General features: G+C 37.8%; 1 protein-coding gene across 4 annotated transcripts in view; it reads right to left on the bottom strand.

The window, feature by feature from the left end:
- Positions 1-6,313: 6,313 nt before the first annotated feature.
- Positions 6,314-27,819, bottom strand: part of Grip128 (gamma-tubulin complex component 5) — a 62,075-nt gene continuing 40,569 nt past the window's right edge. For 2 of the 4 annotated variants that reach the window (XR_011700696.1, XR_011700697.1), the window contains exons 17-20: positions 25,529-25,685; positions 21,486-21,564; positions 9,194-9,416; positions 6,314-6,664 (exon numbers count right to left, since the gene is read on the bottom strand). Coding sequence is in view for 2 of the 4 variants with exons in the window: in XM_071585282.1 (XP_071441383.1) it covers positions 21,518-21,564; positions 25,529-25,685 (204 nt within the window). In the remaining 2 variants the exon portion in view is untranslated. Of the gene's footprint in view, positions 6,665-9,193; positions 9,417-17,481; positions 17,932-20,404; positions 21,565-25,528; positions 25,686-27,819 lie in introns of those variants that run through there. The other 2 variants (XM_071585282.1, XM_071585281.1) reach the window with 2 other exon arrangements.

The raw sequence follows: 27,819 nt of genomic DNA, 5'->3' as shown, positions 1-27,819 counted from the left end.
TCGATGCTACGCAGCATCATCAGGTGTCATACATGATAAAATTTTCCAACTTACATAGCCTGCCTATAAGAGGGGAGTAAGGTAGGGGGAGTAAGGGAGAGGGGGTAAATTGAGTATTGGCGAAACAACCTATTAGTGGGCTGGGGTTCGATGGTTTCTGGCTCAAATTGGTAAAAGTTTATGTTCATTAAATGAGGAACACAATTTATCCCTCCACCATTCTGGGAAATAACAACGGGAAAAAAACACATTGTGTTTTTCATTCAGAGAGGGGGTGTTTGTCTGCAATTATTTGACCCTCAATAAGGGACGGTCGATGGACATCACTGCCTTGGTGGGTTTGGTGCGGAAAGGTATTGGAGTCTTTTAAGAATTTCAGGAGAGGGGAACGGGAGAGGCATTTTGTTTCCTTGACCATCTCAAATCTGTCTGAAGTACTTGTAAGTATACCCTCGGCCAACCGCCAGTAGAGTCGCTCAGCATTCCATTGTATTCTTCAATTAAGGGAAATTAAAGTTAAGTCGACTGCCCAAGCTAGTCCTCCCATTAGTAGCTCAAAATCATTGATAACCTTAATTTGTGTTTATTAGTGAAGTATTTAAAAGACATCAGTAATTGAATAAGTTGTTGGTATATGAAGTTTTAAAAATATTTCTTATTCGTTTTATAATAATTAAATATGAGACGGACGATTTTCTAAGAATTTATTCTCAAATTAAATTGCGTGGAAGTCAAATGAGAAAAAAATAGACGCCGAAGAAATACGTAGATGAGTAACACTACACATGAGAGGGTGGAACCAAAATAATTAACTCTTCACTCCCTCGATAAGATCACACGCCATTGGAATTAATGAACATTTAGCCGTATACGTTTTTACTAGAAACATTTTCTATTCATATTCATTAAATAAACGCTACCATTAAAACAGCTCATTTAATATTCCTTTGTGTTTATATGCATAGCATAATATATTGCCACCGTGGTATTCTAGCATAGATCCTAATGCCGCCGGCACGAAGGAAAATCAAAAAGGACGCAATTGAAGTTTTAGTAAGTGCTTCTGCATCGGTGGTCGGGAGGGTGGTGCGGAGTAGGTCGCACATGATGGGGGCATTCGGAGGGGGGCTTTGAGACACGGCGAGGGGCGGGAGGGGGGCGACAGAGGGCGCAAGCGGAAAGGGGTTCGTGTGTGCTGGTGTTCGCTTTGTACTTTTCAAAGAGAACTCTCGGGGAGCGCTCGATCGCACACGAGCGAAATCGACCGATCGCATTATTCTTTGAATTTCATTCTCCCGACTGTTGAGAACCAAGGGTCGTGCGGCAAAAGACGAAAATTCGAATCCCACTGCCGACGTTAAAGTGACACCACCACTTACTCTTGATGGTATTTTTTTTCCTCAAACCAGTAAATTCGTTTTCTCTCACTCTCTTCATACACATTGACTTAAAAAAAACGGTATTCTCATTTAGCGGTAGTGTATAGGATAGGGCGACCGTCCCTTGTTACTAAGAGCTTCTCTCGTAAGCATAGAGAAGTGAATGTGCACGTATGTAAAAACCATGAATACATAAATCAACCCGAAGGTCGGTTTTGTAGGTGCCGGTAGAGCACACCCGATTTTTGTAGGTGCCGGTAGAGCACGCCGGATACTAAGCCCAATGGCGTGTGAGATTGGCACATGAGGGTAATTAGGGGGGCCAGTTCCTTGTTCCCTGGGCAGGCTATGGGTTCCCAGGAATCGCTGGTGCCTAAAAACCTCACGCAGCTTGGGTGAAGCTGAGAGTGCCCAGAGAGGTTTGCCCGGGAATAGAACCTGTGCCTTCATATACATATGTGTGTGCATATATATGTATATATATGCATATATATACATATACTATATATAACAAACTTGGACAGCAACAAACAATATAAGAACACATAAAAAGCACTCACACGTTATTTCTTGGTCATTTCGACGGAATTCAACTCCGTCTTCATCGGAAGAAATAATAAAATAGAAATAATTCTACTTTTTTCTACATTACTTCTATTTCTTCCGATGAAGATTTTACATCTTCCTCCCTCGAAGTTGAGTGAAGCAATCTGAGGAAGTGGTAGGTATCTTTTATAAAGGAGAGTAGGGAGTGAACTAAAGGTTGGAGATAGTAGTGCACGAAGGCGGAAATTCTTTCAGTCCGAGAGCTACGAGACTTTGTAAGTTGAAACCTGGGTCTCGGATGTTGCAATAGTTGCGTTGAGGAGATTTTCTTTTCCGATTTTGTGTCAATTCCACCTCCTCCCTCTCCCTCCTTCCCTATCTCCGCTCCCCTCTAGCCTTTCCTCTCCCCCAACCATTCCTCTCACCCCTCCCGTTCTCCCCTTCCCCTGGCCGCCTCCCCTTTTTCTCGCACCCCTCACCGCTACTATTCCAGGAGTCATTACTTCTCTATCTTCCGATGAAGACGGAGCAGAAATCCGTCGAAATGATTAAGAAATTACATGTGAGTGATCTTTTTATGTGTTTATATATTGTTTGTTGCTGTCCAATTTATTATATATACATATATATAATAAATTATATATATATATATAATATAAAATAATTTTAAAAAAAAATTATATATATATACATATATATATATATATATATATATATATATATATATATATATATATATATATATATATATATATATATACAGGGTTGAACCCAAAAGTGGTAGGACTGATTTTTTTACAAGAATTTTATTAACGATATACTTACATCGACTTAATAATCTTCAAATTATGCTCCTTGAGCTGCTACACACTTAGTATAACGTCGCTCCCATTCCCCATACGCCCGCTGGAAATTTTCTTTGGGGATGCCGTTGATGACCCTCGTCGAAGCCTCTTGAACAGCCTTTATCGAGTCAAAACGTCGTCCATTGAGCTATCTTTTCATCAGGGGGAAGAAGAAGAAGTCCGGTGGTGCCAGATCGGGAGAATAGGGCGTGTGCGGCAACGTGGCAACGCCGTATTTGGCCAGGACGACGCGTTGCCTGTTGGTCGACACTCAGAATTTTTCACTCAGCACCATCTTGGCGCACACCTTGCGCATGGCCAAATCCTGTGAAATAATGCGTTGGACGTTGGATGCAGACAGACCCAACTGGTCTGCAATTTCTTCACTGGTTAAGCGTTGTCTGGGTTCAGCAGTGTCCTCACTTTGTCCACATTCGTGTCGGTTCCTGCCGTCGACGGCCGTCCGGAGCGGTGTTCGTCTTCAACGAGCTCCCTACCCTCTTTAAACAAGTTGTGCCACTCAAATACTGTGGAACGGCTTAAGGCAGTGTCCCCATAAGCCTGCTTGATCATATCGAGGGTCTCAGTTGCCGTCTTCCCGACTTTCGTACAAAACTTCACGGAATAACGTTGCTCTAAATTCAGATTCATTTTGTTTTTCGACGCGGACAAAAAACTTGCTTCACTAAAAACGGTGTCCTCACTCAACGACATCCCGCAGGTGACTGAGGTTGGTGTCGGTCTGTTGTCTAAGAGCCCCCTCCACCTTACCCTGCCAGGCAGACCCCCTCCACCGCTCCGTTCGCGCCAGAGAAAATCAGTCCTACCACTTTTGGGTGCGACCCTGTATATATATATTATTATTTTTATTAGGCAATCTACCGGATAAGGTAGGTTTTTGGATGGACGTAATTACTAATTAAATAATTTGTGGCCCCTAGCAAAACACAACATCCCACTCTACATCAGGTCCCTCTTCAGCTCTGAGTACTTTCTTCTTCCCTTCATCCCGTCCAACATCCCTATCCTGTTCCTTCTCTTTCCTCGTTTGCCTAACATTCTCCCCTCAATCACAGTCTTCAACATCCCGCTGCCGGTCAATGCCCCCTTCAGCCACTTTTCCTGCCTCCATAGGATTGCTCCCAACAAACCCCTCTCTTCGCCCACCATACCAAGTACTTCCTCGTTCGTTTTCTTCTCTGTCCATTTCACATTCTCCATTCTTCTCCATACCCACATTTCAAAAGTCTCCAGTCTACGTCTATCTTCCTGTTTCAATGACCACGTTTCCGCGCCGTACATAGCTACGCTCCAAATTAAAGTTTTTACGAGTCTTTTCTTAACATCCTTACTCAACGTCCCCGTCATTATCTCCCTCCTCCTTGTGAAAGCCTCTTTGCCTAGCGCAATTCTTCTCCTTACGTCCTTACTACTTTGACCGTGTTGGTCCAAAACACTACCGAGATACGTAAACTGTTCTACCTGCTCTAGTTTTTGCCCTCCTATTTTAATGTTAAGCTTAGCCTTTTTCTTTTAAAAAATCGCATAACCTTCGTTTTATTAATTGATTCTTCTTTATTTAATCGGAAACATATATATATATATATATATATATATATATATATATATATATATATATATATATATATATATATATATATATATATATGTTTCCGAGGTCAGAAATTTCAGGTCGGAAACTTTTCAGGTCACCTATGTATATATCTAAACACTTATATTGATTTTAAAAACAACATATATATTCCGAGGTCAGAAATTTCAGGTCGGAAACTTTTCAGGTCACCTATGTATATATCTAAACACATATTGATTTTAAAAACAATATATATATATGTTTCCGAGGTCAGAAATTTCAGGTCGGAAACTTTTCAGGTCACCTATGTATATATTTAAACACTTATATTGATTTTAAAAACAACATATACTACCTTGATCAAAAAGTTCCCGGAATTACCAACGTGTGGCGCTCCCATCGTTCCGATTTGAGTTCTGTTTTTTTTGTTAAATTGGTACATCTGTTGTTGATATTCCCTTTAAATCTTAGTGTCATAACTTGACATTTGCAAAAGTTACGTAGCCAAGAGTACATCTATCTCTGTGTGTGTTGGCGATTTTTTACAATTTCAGAAATGGATTTAAATTTGCAACAACGAACTTGTATTAAATTTTGCGTAAAAAACGGATTTAGTGGCGCACGGACGTTGGAAATGTTGGAAAAGTGTTTCGGCAACGATTCTCTAAAAAAAACGGTCGTTTACCAGTGGCACGAGCGGTTCAGAAGTGGTCGTGAGTCAATCGAAGATGATGAACGCAGTGGCAGACCATCGACATCGAAAGTCAGTGAAAAAATTGATAAAGTAAAAGAAATGTTGGTCAATAACCGCAAATTAACCATCAGAGAAATAGCGGAGGACTTGAACATTGCCTATGGATCCGCCCAAGACATTGTGGTTAATGATTTGGGTTTCCGTCGTGTAGCATGCCAAAAGACCTCAATTTCATGCAAAAAAGAGACCGTGTTGACGTCGCAAAAGACATGATTTGCGAGGCTGAATCCGATCCCACATTCATCAAAAGGATCATTACTGGAGACGAGACGTGGGTTTATGAGTACGACACGCAATCCAGACATCAGGCAAGTGAATGGCGTTCACCAAATGAGCCGAGACCAAAAAAACCACGTCGTTTTCAGTCAAAAAAGAAGGCAATGCTGACGGTTTTCATGGATTACAACGGTGTAGTGCATCATGAATTTTTGCCAGAAGGCCAGACAGTAAACAAAGAGTATTATTTGGGCGTTATGAGACGTTTGCGTGAAGCAATTCGCCGAAAGAGACCAGAAATGTGGGCAGAAAACTCGTGGATTTTGCACCATGATAACGCACCGTCGCACAGTGCTATCATTATTCGTAATTTTTTGACGAAAAATGCAACAAATACCATCCAACAGCCACCGAATTCACCTGATTTGGCTCCCTGTGACTTCTTTCTGTTCAATCGAGTTAAAAAACCATTACGGGGAACGCGTTTTAGCAGCCGAGAGGAAGTAATGGAAAAATCGCAGGAAGCACTGATGGACATACCGAAAACCGAATATAAAAAATGTTTCGAGGATTGGATCAAGCGCTGGCATAAGTGTGTTGCAGTCGATGGGGATTACTTTGAAGGGGACAATATAGATTTAGATGAATAAACTTGTATTTTTAATTTTCTGATTAAATTCCGGGAAATTTTTGATCAAGGTAGTATATATATATATATATATATATATATATATATATATATATATTCCGATTCTGAGTACTTAGAAGAGGTCAATGCAAGTACCACAGAAATAATAAACACTGCAAGAGAAGAAAAGTTTCCCTACAACATTTAGTGCTTAGGAGTACTCTCATTGAAGAAGATGGGAGACCAACTCGAAAAATATGGACGGCAAGAGGGAAGGAGAGTCAGACTTTGGTACTGAATGCTAATTTTATTGAAGAAAACATTGATGAGAAATGAGAGTAGGCAGAAAAAGATTTCAACTCCAGACTCCAGAAAATTTCCATCTCCAGCAACTCCAAAAGCTCACCACGAAACATTAAAATTTAATCCAAGCCAATTTAATACACGGCAAAAGTAATCAATCAAATAGTCTCATGCAGAAGTAAGATTTGAAAGTGCAGGGTGGGTTATTCAAATCACGAAAGAGTGAAGCGAGCTTTCTCGGAGTATTCCTTTCGAAGAATGGAGGAGAGACGGCATCACGTGATGCTCCAGAGTGCCGCCGCGTGCCCCGCCGGGGGCAGGAGTCCTTCCTCGAACAAGACGTGGAGGTCGCCGAGGAATAGGTGGTAAAGGACGCCGGCGGCCCTACCGCCCAATTGCCTGCCAAATACAAAAAAACGCGCCAATTAAGTGATTTGGGATGGAATGCTTGGACGAAATTAGCCTCACTCCGGAGATAGGGAGGCATTTTTTGTGTCGCCAACCTGACAGGAATTGGTCATATCCCTCTCATTCATCCATACCGATGGATTATTGCGACTACTGTTGATATTTACAATTGCATTGTCACGCTTTAAACAAGAATTTCAATTTTTTTCTAAATACAAAAATATTTAATGTTATATCCAAAATGAATTGTTTACTATGGTATTAAAAATAAGAAAATAATTATCTAAATAATTAAAACATTAGACATAAATTGAAATGTTGTAATAATCAACGTTGTTCAGATATGGTAGGAGTTAATGGCTTGGGAATGCTGTAAATTTTCATGTAGATACCACACATTTCCTCCAATCCGTACTTTTCTCTTGGTTATGCAATAATTTTTACAGCAGTATTAATTACCTCTTCAATTATAATAGTAATTTTTTTACATGGGAATGCTATTCATCATTTGAGCTACACTTAAAAGTAGATATTTGTTTCAAAAACTTTCAGTTTCCTGCTGCCTTTTAGTTGAATTTGCATCTTCGCCATGATCGGAGCATAATACACAGCCTCCTAATTACTTTTAAAATCAAGCCTAGGAAGTTGTTGTCGCCTGTAGGAAAGTTTATTAATTGTTCCAAACTAAACCCATTTATCAATTCATTCACCCTAAAAGGTGAGCATGATTAATACCACTATTTCAAATCCTTGGCATAAGGCTTAACTGCTACCCTGACAGGATCAAAAGCCCAAGACACAGTGCATATATTAAAGTCCTCCAAGAGTAAAAAGGAGTCACTGTCAGTTGAGTCCTCCTGCAGTAACTCCATGGTGGGTGGAACTCCATGGAGCACTTCAAGGTCCCTTTGGAAGAATGGAGGGGATCGGGATGTTACAGTGGCTAATGTACGCCGGGATCCACCCTTCCTCCTTTCCCATCCGTCCTTAATAGCGCAAATTACCTCAACTGTCAGTCGCCTTCCCTAGAACTCAACTACTATTACTATTATATACTTGGAAGAATGGTGGTGGACGACAAGCATCTGCTGTGAGCAACCTCGTGAGCAGTGTAAGCTTTTGAAAATGTCATAAAATATTCACCATTGAGCATGATACTGCTGCAATATTATCAGTTATCACCTTTGAAGAGTGAAAACGTATTTATTATGAACCACAACAACAAAGCCCTACACAGAAACCTAATTTTTGAGAGCAATTGATGACTCTTAAGCTGATATGACGAGCATGTGCAATTAAAAATCCTGGTGATCATGGGATACTCACCCTATGCGCGTGTTGAATCGTGATTAATAAAAGAACGAAAGTGACACCACTCTATTTTTTGCCATGATTTGCAAGCTACTGTAGATGGAATAGGATTTAATATCCGTTTCCATCTTTGTTTTATAAATTACAAGGTATGTCCCAGAATTAGTAGAAGTCAATTTTCAAAAAATTCAATGCCAGAATTGATATATTCACTCAAAAGGCTTCGAAGTAGCACCCTTGCGTATCCGCACATCACTGTCAGTGGGTTTTCCACGCCTCGCATGCCTTCTGGAAGGCGGCGCCCGGAATGCTGCTAAGCTCCCTCGTCACCGCCTGTTGTAACGCTTTCACCGAGCCTAGGGTGACGTCCTTTCAGCACGGATTTGAGGCAAGGGAAGAGGAAGTCTGGTGGGGCAGAAGCTCTTGGCACATCCGCGTGCAAGTTTCCTTTTGCTCGTCCGAGAGCACTCACGGCACCGAACTCCCCCCACACAACTTTCTCATGTCCATGCTTCCGGTCATAAGTCGATGTACATCACTTTCAGGGATGCAAAGTTCGTCAGTAGCCATGCGAATATTTTATATGCGATCCCTGTCCAACAAAGCCTTCACACTTGCAAGATTTTAGTCACTTTTTGAGGTCAAAGGGCGTCCTGAACGTTCGGCGTCTTCAAAATCTTCTCTACCCTCCCGAAACAACTTGTGCCACTCATTAACACCCGATCTGCCCATGGCGTTATTACCATACGCTGCCTTGAGTAGGTCATGTCTGTCTTTCCCGGTTTTGCTCAGTTTCACGCAAAACTTGGTGTAGCGTTGTTCATATGACCGGTTCATGACGGAGCATAACGAGGTCACGTTAAAGAGATTTGGCAAACGAACGATTCGCCCTCCACAAATGCTGGAAGTCAACTGCTACCGACCTCCAATCTTTCCTGAGAATCCCCTCCCTCGAGCTCCACCAGGGAAACCGCCTCCCGTCCAATTGGGAAAAATAAGTCATACTACTTTTGGGATAGACCTTGTATTCTGCTGCTTGGGGCAGCATATTTTAAATGTTAGCCCCACAACAGACCTATTAATGCCTTAAGGTGATATCCAAAGATCCATATAATAATGTATTCAGAAATATCCAAAATTGTATGTAAAATATTAAGGGAAATAAACTTGAACTTATATAAATCTTGAATAATCTGAGCGTACACATACCTGATGCACAAGTTCCAAAACTGAGGGTCCAGATAGCAGGAGATCACCCTGGGTACAGGAAGCAGGAAGCCTAATCCCGGCGGAAGGCAGGCCATCGATCTCTGCCATGAGATCAGAGTGTATGAGAACCTCATGGCCTCAGAGAGGCATCCGAAGGTGGAGGGACCCCTGGGATGGAGGGGCTTAGGGGCAGTGGTAGTACGTAGGGAGAGGGTGGTCGACCCTGGAATGAAATGGGCACTGAACATCATCCACACCTCAATCCAATGCTACCAACTCTCGAGGCAGGCCTCCCACACAATTCCATGGGACAAGAAGAATCAGTGGAAAAAAAACAAAGGTAAAGAGGTTCCCAAGAATTAGGAAAGAGAAATTAAGCAATAAAGGTGACGAGCATGAACAAAAGAAGTTTGTATATTTGGGAAGTTTTTCAAATGAAGATGGATATAGTAGAGAGGACAATAAAAGATCATAATAGGAAAAAGAAGCTTTAAAAAAGAAGAGACACAAAGGAGATGCAGAATAGGAGACAAAATATAATCAACTCTGACCTGCCTAAGTTTTTTATGCATGCTCCTCATGAGTAGTGGATGGAGATAAGAGTGGCTCCAAAGTGTGTATATTTCATGTTACAATCTCCATAATTTAATCCTATCTAAACTATAGGTAGTTCCATTCATCACCAAGTATTTTCCAGGAGTTTATTCTGATCCCTATCCTTCATAGAGGTCCAAAATGAAGCCAAAACCACAGGTAAGCACCATTCACAGCAAGCTTGCCAGCATCCACCATTCACTGGACTCTCCATTTCTTTTTCAGCTTTACATTGCATTACTCACAGTCCATACACAGTGCATATGTTTAACTCACTGATATACGTGAATAAAGAGATTAGCATTTGTTTTCAGAAGACTTGTGATTCAAGTAAAAGCTTTAATCATTCCGCCCCTTAGGCTCCAATCCCAGCAAATAAGTGTCACAGTGTCATGTGAGTTGTTCCCATACAGTTGCCAACACTTTCGGCCTATGCCTCCCTTAACCTCTCAAATTTACCAAGCTCTTAACCAAACAAAAAAATAATTTACTTCAGAACAATATTAATCAAAGATTATGTATTTTAGCAGTGCCATGCTTTAATATTTACATGCACACATGCACAATTCCCTTAAGGATAAGGAAATAATCAGGCCATTAGCTTGCATTCTAAGTACATTGTGTGTTTTTAAACAGCTTAAACAATCACAAAGCATTATATAACGTAGAAAATTAATGTATATAATAGATATTTTGCAATAAATCGTAACCACCTAGCTGCTTTAATCATAATCAGAAATAACAAGAATGGGAAGAAAATCAATGCAACAATTTCAGAGCGTAAAAATCATTCGCCTTGACTGGGACTCGAACCCAGATCCCTCAATATCCGGTCGAGTGCTTTAGCCACTTAAGCTACCGAGGCGTCCTCCACTTAGCTTAAGTGGCTAAAGCACTCGACTGGATATTGAGGGATCTGGGTTCGAGTCCCAGTTAAGGCGAATGATTTTTACGCTCTGAAATTGTTGCATTGAAATGCACATCAGCGGATGACTCCGTTAAAAGTTACTGTTGCGGCATCTCCCGCAGTTTCTTTGGAAAGAATGGGAAGCTTTAACATCACTCACTCTTTAGTGGTAGTGACTTGCACTAACAGACAAAAGAAATGTTTACCAAGGTATTGAAAATTAGGAACTAACCAGAAGACCATGAATTTATTTCATTTAAAGTGATGAAATCCAGAAGATCCAATAATAATAAAACTTCGGGCTTTTCATACTTTTTGACAAAGCAGTAAGGCCAATTTTAGTCATGAGAAAATTCAGGACAATGCTGCTTCTTTAAGAAGTATAGTAGCCCTAATTATAAAGATGTCAACTTTTGTAAGAATACAGTTTTTCTTCAATGAACACCATTTTACCATGCAACAGGCAGCATTACTAATTTTTTAATTATAAAGCAGTAAACTAAATATGACTAAGTCTTGGCGCTCTCCAAGGAGGATGGTCAAAGAATAGAATTTAGACTGTTTCATTTATTTTTTGAATTATGACCAAACTACCATTCCCATAGGCTGCCAAAACATTTAATTGTGATATGTACTTACACTTGGAGTACAAATCAACTCTGGGAAATTTTTTTCCTTCAATGTGCATGGTTTTTTTAGTGCCAAATATCCTTACTTGTGTCCTGTCAAAGCCTATGCTTTCTTTACAACAAAAATAAAATTAATTAATTATATATTTATACCCAAAATTCAATGCATTTTAAATAAATCTATGAGCATATGGACAATTAGGCATAAAGGGAGCTGATGCAGAAGAAGTTTATACATTGCTATCTTCCATAAATAGGAGCAAAACCTCACCAAAATATTGATTATACTAGGGACAAATAACAAGAAGGGAAAAATTGATCACACAGCTGACAAACTTTGAAAAAATTTTAATTTTTAGTCCAATTGCAAAGTTTTAAATCATATTCTAAATTTTCAAATTTTGGTCTGAAATGAATATTCAACTTTTCACAATTCTAGACAAAAACTTGAATCAATGTAAATTGGAAAATCATCAATAGCCACGATGGAATAACCCATTTGTTACCATGCTGTAGCTAATTCACTGATTATAGGTTTCATTTTTAGCAATACCAACGCATAAACTAATTTTTATTAAATCTTGGCAGTAATTGATCATTCTTGATTTGTCAACTATTTGGAAGTTTCCCTTACTTCAAACCGTTAGGTATGAAATTAGAACAGATGTTTTAACCTGGTTTACAGTTCACAAAATTCTAAATCATTAACTTGAGGGTGCATAAGGATCGTATGAAAAAACTAAAAAAGTATTATTTCTCCCCTCCATATCATATCCTTCAGTAATCTATATCAATTAAAAATGTCCTGCATACACCTTTCCTAATGACAAGAAATTTGGATTCCTTCCAACTACTCTCCCATTTCATCCACCGAGCAAAGAAATTCTATGTTTACAAAAAATTAAATAATAACAACTTTGTAAGTTCCATTGATTTTAATTTTAAAAAAGACCGGTTTCGTCGAATAGTCATCAGGTACAATATACAGGACTACTTGACATTTCTATATGCACGGATGTGGTGTGGGTGGATGGGAGGTGCGGTGCGGAGGGAGGGGAGAACTTGGGAGAAAGGGAGGGGGGAGGATATTGACCAACCAAGGAAGGGTGGTAAGTGGGAGAAGGTATAGTTAAAGTGTCGAGCGGTAGCCACAAACAGTTGAGTTGCCTCTCCACAGGGGGTTGATGGTGGTGCTAGGTAGGGGAGAGGTGAATAGGAGATGAGAGATCACAGTGTGTAGAGAGAGATCACTGGATGTAAGGGGCATCAATGAGAGGAGAATGTAAGGGGAACACATTATTACTAACCAGGAATCAGTTTCCAATGTTTTGTCTTTTCATCACTTGTTCTAAGATGTCCATTCTTCGGCCCTTGGTTTCACTATGGAGGACTTCAAGGGGTAAAATCGCAAGTGTATCCTTCTTCCCACAAGTGTTTGGCAAACAAGGATTGTAAAAGGTATGGAATTACCGTTTGTGTTGATCACTTCTAACCTGAAATGATCTTCCCATCTACCCTATATAAATAGCATTTCAGTCTTCACATTCTAATTTATAAACACCACTTTTTTCATTTTGTTTAATTGGGTCTTTTGCTTTGGTTAGTACACTCTTCAAATTTCTTTTGTTGTAAGAAGTCACTCATCCTTTGGTAAAGCACTGGCCACTCTGTGGAAAATCTCCACTAAAAATGTTAGTTTACACCATTTTGTTTTTTTCTTTTTCTCCATCTCCATCCACATTAGAAATGAGTGAGTGTGCATATGAAGTGCACTTTTTGTGCAAAATCTTGTCTATGAGTTCAAGTTTGTAGCCGTCGTTGGAAGCTATGAATTTGATGGTTTTAAGTTCCTGATTTAAATTGTTCACAGAGAGGGGGATGTTAATCAGTCTATTTATCATTGAATGAAAGGCAGCTAGCTTCTGAGAGATATGATGGTGGGAATTGTACTGGATTACTTGATCTGTGGAGGTTAATTTTCTGAAAATTGCAAAGTCATAAGCATTTCTACAAGTGGTTATTTTGACATTCAGGAAATTGATGATACCATCGATTCCTTTCTCGTACAGAAAATGAATGCCTTGACATATGAGTTAAGGGAGTTCAGAAAAGTGTCAAGTTGTCGAATAGTGCCACTCCACACCGCAAAGATGTCATCAACATAACGATGCCAAACACTGATGTTCTTGGAGTGAACGATTCCTGAATTGAAAAGTTTCTCCTCTGAGTCGTCCATCACTAATTCCACGAGAAGCGGAGATAACGGGGAACCCATAGCTAACCCTTCTGTTTGCATATAAAATTCGCCCACCTCCCTCCCATCCACACCACACCTCCTATCCACCCAAAAACCCCTCCCACCACATCTGTGCGTATATAAATGTCAATAAGTCCTGTATATGAATATGTATATGTACCTGATAATGTCAACTATTTGGCGAAAGCAGTCGTTTTTAAAAATAAAAATCAGTGAAACTTACATTGCTGTTATTATTCACTTTTCATCATGAAGTTCCATCAAGTTGAGCCGAAAAATATAGAATTCAATTCTATGCTTCGTTTCCTTTCTGTTTATTTACCCCTTTTCCATTCTCCTTGTAAGCTGCATCTCAAAAGCCTCCATTTTATGCCTATAATCTACCATCAATGATCATATTTCTGAATAACACAAAACCCCGCTCCATATCAAATTCTTAAAGTCTTTTTCATTTATATTATCTTTTTTTATTTTTTAGTACCCTGCAAGCCACTGTGAGAGTGTGTGGCAGGGGGTGAACCAAACTAATTTTGATCTGGCTATTTTTACCCCTACCGAGGTTGGATAATGTTATTCTGATCCTTTATCGTTTGTGGAAATTACATTTTAAATTTATCTGTAATACTTAATCTCTCTAATTTTATTGACATAATCTCTCAAATCCTAGCGTGATGGGTGTAATAACCCATTTTCAACATCATTGCTAAGGAGACCTCCTTCCAATTTAAGCAAGAGATTTAATCTGTAATTTAGCCTTCGCTCCGTGAGTGATTCCCAGCCTAACTGCGCTAATATTTTGGATACGCTACTAAATTGATCATAACAATTTTTTACAAGTCTAGCTCCTCTTTGATGTACGAGATCCAATTTTGAAATCAATCCAATTTCATTAAGATCCTATATACTAGCAGCATATTCTAACTGAGGCCTATCCAGCGAAAGATAACACTCCTCTTTAGCCTTTTCATCACATTTACTCAGTACTCAACTAATAAATCCCAACTTTTTGTCAGCTTTTCCACATATTCCCCATAAATGTTTCAGCCAGGAGAGGTCGTGAGTGAGGGTAATGCCTAAGTATTTAATCAAGTCTACACATTCCATTTTGGTGTTCCTGATGAAGCAGGCATTCGGGAGGAAATTTTTCTTTTTCCAAAATTCATCATGACACACTTTTTTTAGTTTAATTCTAATTGCCAAAAGTCATACCAGCATTGTACAGCATTTAGATTAGCATTTAGCATTCGGGAAATCGAAACTCGCATGTTGCCTTCCACGGCTGAAGCATCCAACTGCACAAGGAGAAAAATGATTCCTCAGCCTAAGGTAAGGGATTAAGCATGAGCATAGCCATTAAGTTGATGTCCAACATAGCAGATCATTTATCTTCAAATGTGAAGAATGGAATAATAATAAAGAAATAATAGTACAAAATTTTTCGGCACCAGCACAGAATGGTAATCTATTTCCAAATGCAACACGAAATTACTGTATAATTATTTTCCCGTAAAATAATACAAAAAGAAATTTGTACCGTAACCACATGGGCAAATTTGTTAGCCAGTGAGCTTGTCAAGACACCTCATACTGCATGGATGGCATGAAACTTCACCACTTTCAAAAGGGTAGCCATTTCTTCCTCTCCTTCTGCTACTTTTCTTAACATCCCTGTCATCACTTCCCTCCTACTTGTGAAACCTTTATTGCCTCATGCTATTCTTCTGGCCCCTACTACTTAATGTCTCTACCGCTAATACTATCTTGGTCCCAAATACAGCTGAGATAGTTGAACTGTTCAACCTCCAATGTACTCTAATTTAAACTTTTTACTTACCTTACCTCTTTAATTAGAACTGCATTTGAATGACCATCCATGAAGACCACAATGGCTTTCACTCTTTTCTCCAGCTCTTCCCAATACTTTTTTTACCATTCACTTCATATACTCGTATATGCTGAAAAGCATGTGCGATGATGGAAACTCCTGTCTTACCTAACTCCCTAAACTGCCTAACTCAGTGTTAGGGAAACCCCCTAACACTGCCCATCCTGACACATCAGCTAAATTCACCTGAGCAGTCTGAGACGTGTACAGGTTGCAGAGAAGACTCTAATTCCTCCAATCCAATCCTTTTTCTGACACATATTCATTACTGTATTTCCCAGCTCATAAGATGTGCTTTTTCACTCCAAAAAATGGTCGGTGTGTACATACCAGTATTACAATATCACAAACACTGTCACTTAAATATGAATGATGGGTCACACCAATACCTTGGAGTTTTGAAATAGGTATGACTGATTTTTACGAAAACATCCAGTAATGATCATGCGATCCATTTCAAATCATACCATAACATTTCACAGAAACTATTAGTTTCACATATTCTTCCAAGTATACTGATATAACTAGCATCCCACTATTAGAAGAAAATTTTAATTGGAAAAGAAAAACCATTCAACACATCACCACGAACAATGAATAAAGTGTTAATTTGATGGAAAACATGCGCAGAAAGAATTATTCATTGGAGCTCAGGTTCTTTTACACAGCACAGTGGGTGGGCAGAATTAAAACATTGGTGTATACTTACATATTATAGGAGTATACCTCAGAGTATAGCTGGAAAATTGTCAAGTAGAAACTACATATTGAAATTAAAAGATATCAAAATCCTTGCTTAGCAATAACAAAGATGTAATAGGTTGAATGCATAGATGTGGAATTCATAAACTTACAAACTTAATTTATAAACCTGTAAATGCAACATCTGCACTGCAACATACATAGGATAAACTAGGAGATCATTCAAAACAAGGGCTGAAGAACACAAACAAATCCAAACAAAGAATTATTACAAATCAGTTAAGATTTGGCTTAGCCAAACACCTGTGGGAATTGGGCCATACTTGTGACTTCATGCTCGAAATTCTCCTCAAGGGAAGAAAAGGACAAACTATGGACACACTTGAGCAGATTAAGAAGAACCACACAAATGAGACGCTTGTCAAAAGAAATATTTTTCTCTTTCCCCCACTCAATATGTAGCTCAACATTTGTAGGTTAGATGATAGCATCTCCTGACCATCCTTCCGACACCCAACTCTCTCTCTCTCTCTTCCCTCACCTCTAAAAATTTGACAGCAGTCTAGTGAGGGATGAGGCTTCCCAAAATCAAACCTTTTCTGATCTTCAAGTACCATCCCTTGGGTTTTCTAATGACTTTTTGAAGGGCGAATGTAAAATGGGTAACTGAGTTGAAATAACACACTTCCAGTTTTCATCAAGCCATTAACAATAGGTCACCAAGGTATCTTTTTCAAGTAAATAACTACGAAATGTTCAATATCACTGAATGCAAAACCAAACCATAGGTATCAACCCAAAGAATGCTTAGATGGGTGAGGGTAGAGCTCAACCAGTACTAAGCCCAAACCACTGGTAGTTTCACGGGAAGATCTGATCCCCGAAAAATCATACAGCTTGGCCAGAAAATACCACCCAGAATCAATTCGGACCTTCAAGTCAGCAACCCAGTACTCTTCCCACTGGTATATTATGCCCATAACATAATATGTGGAAATGGAATTTTTATATGCTCAACAAGTTAAAACATGCATATTTCATTGGATTCTCACCACAAGCAAAGGCAGACCCTAAATAGTTTTTGGCAATTTCATAATTGTCATATTTAGCCAATGCCCAGAGTGAGAACATGTGAAAATGAAGACATCAACAGAACAATTATTGAACAGACGAATATTATCAATTGCTACCAAGGGTACTAGGTACACGGCCATTTCAGAGCAAGCATGGTAACGTAATTGATTACCACGTGGTACATTAAAACAGGTTGGAATGGACAATATGTATTGATGATTTTCATTTAAAAACAATTTCATATTATTTTATTTTATTTTTCCCATTTATGACCAATATCACTTTCCATTGACTTCAACCTTGGTGGATGGGCTTGTGCACTCTGATCACCCCTAGAGCTGTGCTGGCTGGAGCAATGATGCTTGCTCCTGGTAGGGTCACCCATTCCAGATAGGTTGAAGGATAATAGCCACACAAAAGGTAGTCCATGCAGCATCTGTTCTTCGGTGACGCAGCTGCAAAGGCATCTGATCCAAAGTGGGGTGGCCCCCACTCAGTGATAATGTCACATAAAAAACACTTTTGAGGAAGGCAACAGGAAGCCACCTCAATCATTTATCCCAAGAATGTTATGATGGGCACTATAGAGACAATGAATCCAGTCAACTTTAGGGCTCGGTCCAATGGGACAGGTGTTGTGGCTGGGCAGTTGAAGAGATAATGCTTCAGTGGCCATCATCACAAAAAATACTGCTGAGCAGAATCGACGGCAGCAGCAGGAAAAAAACACAGAAGACGCCAGAACGAGTGAGAATAGGGATTGGAATGTTAGGATGATGACGAGGACAACAAAATTAGAAAATATGAAGCAGAATATGGAGAGAAGAAATATAAATATTTTTTGGGTGAGTACGGTGTGATGGACTCGTAGAGAGAATTGCTGGAGCACAGTTATAAGGTAATATACAGGGGAGGGGAAGAGAGCCAGCAAGGGGTGACAGTAGCATTGAACAAAATAGTTGGAAGATGCATGGTAAACAGAGCACGTGATTGATAAAATAATATTGGAAGAGACAAAAGCTGAACCAATGAACTAGGTCATTATTCACGTCTACATGGCAACAAGTAATTATAATCGTAAGGAGGAAGAAGTCAATAGAGTATATTATCAATTTAGAGTAAGTTAATGTGGGTTCCCCCAAGAGATCAACCTTGTTGAGGGATAGGAACTTGGTGGTGGTGGGCATAGGGAGAGATGGTAGTCAGAGAAGGAACTGTGGTTTAGGATCAAGGGATGGCTGCAGTGAGAAAGCAATATAGCTCTGCAAGAGAAATGGTGTCATGATGATGAACCCTTGGTTTAAAAACCAAAAATGTCATAGCCATGAGGGTAATCCCAATTGCCGACCTGATGCCTTTATGGCGGTTGTTGCCAAAAAAGAAGGACTATAATAGAAATTACCAACCTTAGAAAGTTTAAGCTTGAAGTTTGATGACACTAAGTCATTTAGTATTTGTTTGGCAGTCATCAGTAGTGAATGCTCTCAGTGAATTTGCAAACATGGAAAAATTTGGTTACTGTTATATGATACAATACTTTCACTCAAAAGGCCAACTGATATCAAAGCGGAGTTAGATTCTACTTTGGGGGAGTCTGCTCCTTCATTTATCATAGTAAAATATTGGGTGGTAGAGTTTAAGCAAGACTGTACATGCTGCCAAGACAAACATTGCTGTGGTCGATCAAATGAGGTGATTACACCAGAAATGGTGTCAAAAATCCACAAAATGGTATCGGATGACCATAAACTGGAATTGGGCAAGCTATCACACATGGTAGGCATGTCAAAAAGTACTACACATCACTTAGTGACTGAAAATTTGGATATGAGAAAGCTGTGTGGAAAATGTACCGCGATTACTCACAATGGAACAAAAGCAACATCATGAGGATGTTTCAATCCTGTGTTTGGCAAAATTTCACAACTATAAAGCAGAGTTCTTTTCATCCATTCATAGCCATGGATCCATCACTTTGCACCTGAGCTGAAGGAGCAGCCAAAACATTGGATAGAAAGGGGAGAATCTGCTCCAAAAAGGTGAAGACAGTTCCATCTGCAGGCAAGGACATGGCATCACTTTTTTGGGATGTGTATGGATGATATAATTTTCACTGATTATCTTCAGAAAGAAAAACAATCAATGTTGATTATTATGCAAACTCATTGCAGAATTTGAGCGATGAAATAAAGTAAAAACTGCCTCATTTGGCAAAAAGGAAAGTTTTGCTTCATCAATACAATGAACCAGTTAATACATCCATTGTCGCTATGGCTAAAATCAATGAGTTAAAAGAGTTTGAATTGCTTCCTCACTCACCAGACTTAGCCTCCTCTGATTATTATCCCTTTCTAAACTTGAAAATATTCGTTAACGATGAAGAGGTGGAGTCTGTGATTGATGGCTATTTTGACTTGGTAGATTATATTATGGTTAGGCAGAGATTTAGGAACAGTGTCACCCATTTGTATAGTTTCCAGGGAGAAGATACTGATTGAGATCATAATCTGTTACTATTGAAGTGTAATGTTAGATTCAAGAGGGTTAAACAGGGAAGATGGTTGAGGAAATGGATTGCAGGAGTATTAAATGGAAAGAAAAGAGCGGAGAACCAAGAGGCAGTGGAAAAATCCATGAATGAAAAAGAGCAGATGGGTATACTAAAAGAATGAGGGGAACATATCAAGAAAGAGATATCGATAAAATATAACTAATACAACTATGTACAGGAATAGTAAAGAGGAAAAGGCCATGGAAACCATGGATTACAGATGAGATGATTATGAAGATAGATGAGGAAATAAAATGGAAGAATATAACAACAGAGTAAGGTAGAAGGAAGTATTTTTAAAGGGTTGAATAATGAACTGAGGCAGGAAACGAATGAAACAGTGAAAGGAGTACGGTGGAAGATGTAATGCAAGTGTATGGGAAGTTTACAAAGAAAGGGTGATAATAATGGGGTGCTCTATGCAGGAAGGATAAAGAACTGTAAGGAAGTAAGCAGGGAAAATCCATGCAAACAATTAAAATTTCGACCTGGCACATTGCAAAACACACTGAATAACTATAAGCAATCATCTCCATTACAATAATTATGTATCTATTTCAATACCAAGGTGCAGCAATAAAAACTTTTCAAGTCTAGATAGAATATGGGAGTTCATATATTCAACTTTATTTATGTATTTTTATGCCCAATCGAACACTGGCCACACTAATGAACTGTACAATATTTCATTATTTTTTAACATTGCGTGGACATCTAAATTGGAAGCAGAGGCATTCAACTACCTTGATTATATAGTCATCAAGAAAAACCAATTTAAAATTTTGTAGAATGTAATATAATATTTCGTACAACCTTTCAGTTAATAGCTTCATTGATTATTAGTCCCAATCATTGCGTTTACTTGTGCAGACTGTGACCTAGACTCTTGGGGACAGCAGCAATGTCCCAATGGCTCCATCCAGACAATGCATTGCTCACTTCAAGGATACTCTGATTAGCACATTTTTCCTGATTTAATTAGGAACCACAATTCTAATCACTGTTTTCTCAAATAAAATTTTACCTTCAGATTCCTGTTAGAGTTAACAGGGATGAATGTGTTCAAAAATGTCATCCGGAAGAGTTTTAAACACTTTTTAATAACAATAAAAATAAAATTGAATAATACTTTCTTTCAAAAAATATCCTAATGCAAATTGCTTACACCAGAAAGTCATTCGACTCATGGATAAGTCACTCACACACACACACACACACAAACACACACAGCCCCAGCTGGAACATTTCCATTTCAAGATGAGTTGTACCAGTTTCAAGATAGCAAAAGAAAGCTCTGCCAATGACGTGTTCATCTGCATAAGCTTCCTTGGAATCAGATGAGCAGCCACTCAGGAACAATGGTAGCGATGGCAACACGTGAAAGTTTATCTTGCCTTTCAGAAACTCATAAGTGTGACTTTTGTAACAAAAATGAAATAATGAGTGTTTACGATGCCATAAACATCATATCCTCTTTTCCCAAGTCCATAAACTACAAATGGAGAGAGCAAAAACAACAGACAACCACTTAAGTCTCAGATTCTTGAATTAATTACATGAGAGTGATTTCATCAATTGCAAAAAAACTGTAGTAATTTATGATAGCAGAAATCATAAAAAATACAAGAGGAATCAAATTTCTGAGGCAATATAAATACTCGTTCTGCTTCAGTTAGCATATTCAATGACTTACCCAATTGAAATTGGTCAGTCAAGGACTTTCTGTCAATGTGATGGAAAACTATGTACAAGAGCCGAGACCAATGCCTTCACTGAAACAGAGGAGAAAATGGATCAGGAATCAATATTTGTCAATGCAAAATCATGCAAAATTCCAGCACAGGCATTATACCATGGTCTATCATAAATGGCATTACACCAGGTAAGGAAGGTTTTCAATACAATCACCGACTATGGCGGCCTAACCACTGTTACACTTCTAATCCACAACCAATATGACACAATGCAATAATAAAACCTTCTTCAACAATGCATAATTTCTGTCTTCCTTAACATGACAATGACAAAATTTACATCCTGAAAACGTATTGACTGTAGCCTCTACTTCTGCATTACCAGACATTCCCTCAGATTTCCATCCAAAAGTGTGAAGAATCTAGAATACCTTAGAATGAATATTTGCCTAAAAAAATTACAATCTCACAGGATGGTTTTTGATAAATAGCACCTCATTTCTTTATTTATCCAGCCTAAGCCCAAAAACAGCATTTTTTGGCCTTCACATGGAACTATTAACAGTGAAAACAATTGGACACAATTACAAACACCCAAGCTCTACGTGGAGGAAAGCCCACCCAGGCTGGAATCGAACCCACGACCCTTGGATTGGCAAACGAGGACGTTACCCCACCGCCATCAAGGTCAGTGGGGTAGCGGATTTCTTCAAATCTGGAGGCAGAAATGGTAATCGATCAGTTATGGAATGGGAAGGAGACATCAGTTGTGTAATCAATCAGTTATCTCCAGTGCAGTCTTTGGAAACAACTAAGGATAAGTGACAATAATACATCTCTTTTGGCAGCAAATATTCAGCATTTAGTCAAGAGTCTATGCATTCACAGGTAAAAACTCCCTCCCATGTAACCACATCAAATGTAAACTGCCAAACACCCTCACTGTGTGGCAGAACTTTTCTTGAGGAATGTCCCCATTTAATTTGGCTGGAGAGGATTTCATAAAATGGAGGGTGTCATTGAAAACGAGATCTCCATTATGTCAGGGAGTTTTATGATAGTGAGGGCAAATGTGTTATACAATGAGTTGCCAAAACGATTGCCACCTGCATTGGTCGACAAAATTATACCACAATTGTTCGTCTTAGCCCTTGAAAAATTCCACCATCATTACATCAAGTATTAGTTTCATGATGACTAATGATGTCACATTCACCAGAAAAATATACCTAGGCATAAACTCTTTGCTGCAATACCACACCTGGATCATCCATTGTCTTTTTCTTTGGGATTTTTTTATGCACAAAATACTAAACAATTTTTCACAAATAATACTTTTGAAAACAAGTTTGGGAAAATGTGTGATCACTAAGATCTTAGTGGAATGAAGGTTAAACACATACTGGCACGCAATTATTCCACGAATTCCCCTTTCCTCAACCATCATTATGCAAAAAGTCACTCGTTAAGCAATTCATTTTTGCAAAAATATTTCTACTCACTATACAAATTACTCGCTAGGCAAGGTGCTCATTAAGTAAGGTTCCACCGCATTATGACCATTTTTTGAATAACTAGTTTCTGTGTATCTATGATAAGCTATTTGCAGGCATGATAAGTCAAAAACTATTAACATGAGCACCAAGAAATTTTATATTTAAGATTTTTGTACACAACAGATGAACTGATAAGATTTTGATCAATATTCACCAAATGAATGAGATGATAATGCTATTTTTTTCAACCTGTTTCCAAGTTGATGCCACAGAAAATAACTATCAAAGCAATAGAGCTGATTCCTATCTTTTTAAATAATGTACACCAAAATAACATTTAAATAGACTGGGAGATCTACACTATCTTCATTGAAATTGATTAATAATTCCTGTAAACCACTATTTGGCTTTTCTCATTTAATGATGGAAGAATTGTAACTGCATCCAAACTATTTAGGAATTAGATGCATGCTTAAATACATGCACGCCTAAAAGGCACCTAATGGAAAGGCAGCTTGAGTTTGGACATTGTAGGCAATAGTATTACAATCTATGCAGCAAAGAATAAGGAATAAAAAGATGATGTCCGAATGTAAATATTTTGATATTTGAGATAGCCTGTGCAAACATATGTGTGTAGCTGCAACACCACGCAATGGTGTTTGAGTAATTTTGAGTTCACTCAACAATTCATTCAGTAGTCTTGTATTAAAGCTTTCCATTTCTTTATTTTAATTTAGTAACTTGAGCAATTTTTGGTATTAGTTCCATAATCATTTTCTCTAATTGGAAATTAGGATATATTTCTAACTGTATATATCAGAATATATTTAACTCTTTATAGATTATCTTTATTTTATATTTTGCTTTAATTACTAAGTCAGATAGTATTACATTTCACAATTTTTTTATCTTTTTATATGGTATTTCACTCTAGGGCAATTTTTCGGCTACTAATCTTTGTCTTTGCTTTGTGCCGTGCATATTTCATTTATATTTATGCATACTTTTCTTGCTAAATATTTCATATTTTTAAGTTAAGCTAAATATCAATTAAAAATTTATCCTACAATTAGTCTTTGTTGGCAATTTTTCATTTTTGTTGGTTTTATGCAGTGAAACAGTGACTCCCTTGGCCATGGTTTGCCAAACGACCTATGATTACCCAGTTGGATTCAAGCAGACAGCGATATTTTTACAATGGGCATTATTAAATACTTACAGTCTCCAAACACGACATTGCGTTTGAAGATTATTTTCCATAGTGTTTATATACCATAATAAGATTTTGGTATATAAATGATATATGATTTTATACATATGACTTTAAATATATGATTTTAACAAGCACACAAGCAAGGCATGGATACAAACATGATGACAAAGATGATGTTCTTAGTCATGAAATGAAGCACCATACAAAGAAATGTGCTCACCTCTACATTTCAAATATCTGTATCCAATAACTAGATAAAGTAGAGTTATTACAACAATTAAACTACATTCATGTGAAAGATGCCAAACTTCTCTTACCTTATGAAAACCTTTTCCCACCTCATGTTAATAAAGCCCTTCATTTTATTCAATGAGTAAAATGTGGAAAGGATTAATTGAGCTTTTTATGGCCTTTTGAAGACTGACTAAACTAAATAATATTTCTTTAGGCCGTAAATGTTGTTTTACACCAGAGTAAAAGGTAGAGAAAAAATATGGGAATGGATTTATTTCTTCAAAAACCTATTCAGTCTCTTCTTAATTAACATGTAAGTGGTTAAGGTAGCCCAGAGCCAGTCCCTGGTGAGGGAAACCTTCCCCATAAACCACTTTAGGCTAACCTGTGTGACTGAGGGTGTATTTGTAAGTTCCTGAATACAGTCCATGGCAAAAGGATTAATTTCCTTGTAAACCTATTCCGGAAATACCCTCCGTGTAAATGTGATCATCCTAATATTTTGAATGTGTGTCTGATCACTGGCGAGGGATTTACTTTCCTCATAAATCACCACACCAATCTCAAAACTCTGTTCCTTTTTTTACTTTTACAATGGTGTAAAAAAAACCCTTCACAGCTTAAGGAAATATTATTTAATATATAGTCAGTCTGAGCAAAAGTTTACTCTCTCAATAGAATTAACCAATGTTATTGTGGACAACATATGTAATACACTCCGGTCACAGCAATAATTCTTCTGCTAGTTGTCTCACTTATAGCACTTGGAATAATTAGGTTGAAATATGGCATATACTTCTTGTATCCTAAATCTGGGGGCCAAAATAGATGCCTGAATTTGTGCTATCTTGCTGCCTAACGAGTTTGGACACCCTTCATGATGGTGCTCTCCCTAAATCTTAGCAATTTAGGCACCTAACTGACGAGTCTGGAGGCAGCTTGAATTAATGGAGTGGGAATCAAGCAATTACATTGATAAAGCATTGAAAAGAAAATTGTTTGTGAAAAGAATTCATGTTGTGTATGGAAAAGTACAGCAAACCATTCATCCGCCATTGCATACAGTAAGAATAATACTGATGTATGGGAAACTTACAATGATCAACAAATCCACGGTTCATAGCATTTTCAAGCACTCGAGCCAGGAAGACATGGTGGCGAATATACTGATTTTCCATGTCATACAACTGATGAGGAGTGATATTAGCCGGCTGCTTCCATAAGTGGCACAGGACCATGGATATGTCAAGAACCTGTGGTAAATGATAGAGATAAGAAACATGGGCATTTGTGGTGTACATATTTCATCAAAATTAGTGCAAACTTGAATTCTTAAGATAAAAATGTTTTTTTTTTTTAAGTGTACCCTTAAAATTAATGCCTTGAAAATAAAATACTTCCAAGTTAATATTAAAATAAAAAACATAAACAATAACCTAAGATAAGCAGGTGAAGTGAATGTAAATTCAGAGGTCCTAATAATGAAACTTTGAAGAATAATTGTTGACTCAATAACAAGAGAACTATATTTAATGTAGGTGAAATGGAAATATTGTCACTGCACCATAAAGTTATATTCACCAATGGCAATATAGAACCATCTAGTGATAGATTCAAGCACTTTCAGGGGCCCAAGGAATGAGCAAAGATATTTTATTTTTCATTTACATTCTCACTATCACAATATATGATGGTCACTAATCACTAGAAATATCACTTATGATTTTTAATGTCTAACTTTTTTCAAAAATTTATTAACTACCACAATTATGTGAAAATCAGAGCTGTTAGTTATCAATTGGAAAGTGTGCTCTCATCTATTGTACTTGTATGTGAAACATGATCATTCGACTTCCTAGCAAGTTCTTCAAATTCTATGTCAAGTGGAAGAGAAACACTTCATAGGCACTGAATTTTCATCAGTCATCACTCACCACTAATCAATCAGAAATGGTTCCAAATAGGCGAGTTAAACATAAAATGATTGAATATTCATAATCTAGCTGCAATTGCTATGAAGCAAAATCCAATTATCAATATACTCAGTAGCCCATGATATGGCAAGAATGGCATACTCTTGGATAAAATATTATCAAAAAGCAGATATTAGATGGTCCGAGTCACTCATCATAACTCGAAGATTAATTTCATAAATGCTATCCCTCAAATGTTAATAATATAAATTATGGCATACCCCCGGGCTCAATCCTTTGACTATCATTATTCATTTTCCACAGTATCATCCTCCTCAATAGCCCGCCACATATTGAAATTACACTGTTTGCTGATATTAAAAGTGTTTAAATTTAAGCCCAATGTCACCATGGGTCACAGGAAAAAGGCATTTCAACTGTGCTTTAAAAAGTCACCTTCAAGTAAGATAGGCTTGAATAATTTGTCAGCTATCAATAGGCAAACACTGTTTACATAAACTTCTATTGCAGTAACTAGCCTAATGTGAAAATATTTAATTCTGATTTAGGTAGATTTATGGAGTATGAAGTGAAAAATCAAAACTTATTCTAAGTACCGCAAGGTGAGTTTGAGCTTAAAATCATTTTTTTACATGTATATACTCATACACTCCATGAGTATCTGTGTATTGATTGACCAGGTGACTTGGATTTTACCAATTGCAACCTTATTTTTCTCTCTTTATTGCACGTGAATGGAAGTTTTCGTATTCCAAGAAAAGCTGAATGTTTTCTTCATGATAAAGTAAACACGGGTTTCAATTTTATTAATATGGTCCCTTTTTTCTTTAAGGCTGTGTGTTTGTGGGTTATGATTTCAAATGCGAGTATATCACTTAATGAATTGATTCCTCAGATTCTGTTGCTACCTTTTATTGTTCATTCAATATCCTTATGCCATCCCAAACAAAGTTCTTTCAATTAATACTTGAAATTACTTTTTCAAGGGAGCAAAAATCTTCAATTTTTCTGTATTGATGGATGCCTAAGGTTTCATCCACATATTTTAACAAAGATCCTGTGTGATAGAAATGTGTTGTACTGGCTACCAAATAATTATGCATATATTGGCTGTTGCACTAAATATTAGAATCAATTTTCCAATGTACTCTCATTCTTTTTGTGTACCAGGTCAATGTATCAGATCCTGCCTTCAAGCATGTACGTAGTTTCGGTGAAGGGAATGTGGAAACCTTCGTCTTCAACCTTCAATCAATGTGCTTATTTACAAATTATATTGCATACTGATGTAACTTGGAGTGCGTCAAATGAATTGTTTGTCAATATAGTTTTCAAATGCAATTTCATTCCCATAATGGTAAATGGAATAAATGCATTAAAGCGGAATTGAAAAATGGAAAATGATTTGGATTTTTCACGTCATACTACATCAGGTGATTGGTGATAACAATTA

This window comes from Hetaerina americana, unplaced genomic scaffold (genome assembly GCF_022747635.1).
Source record: "Hetaerina americana unplaced genomic scaffold, ioHetAmer1.1.p SCAF_2, whole genome shotgun sequence".
Taxonomy (NCBI): domain Eukaryota; kingdom Metazoa; phylum Arthropoda; class Insecta; order Odonata; family Calopterygidae; genus Hetaerina; species Hetaerina americana.
The sequence above is the reverse complement of the archived record's forward strand: the minus strand, read 5'-3'. Positions and strand labels throughout refer to the sequence as shown.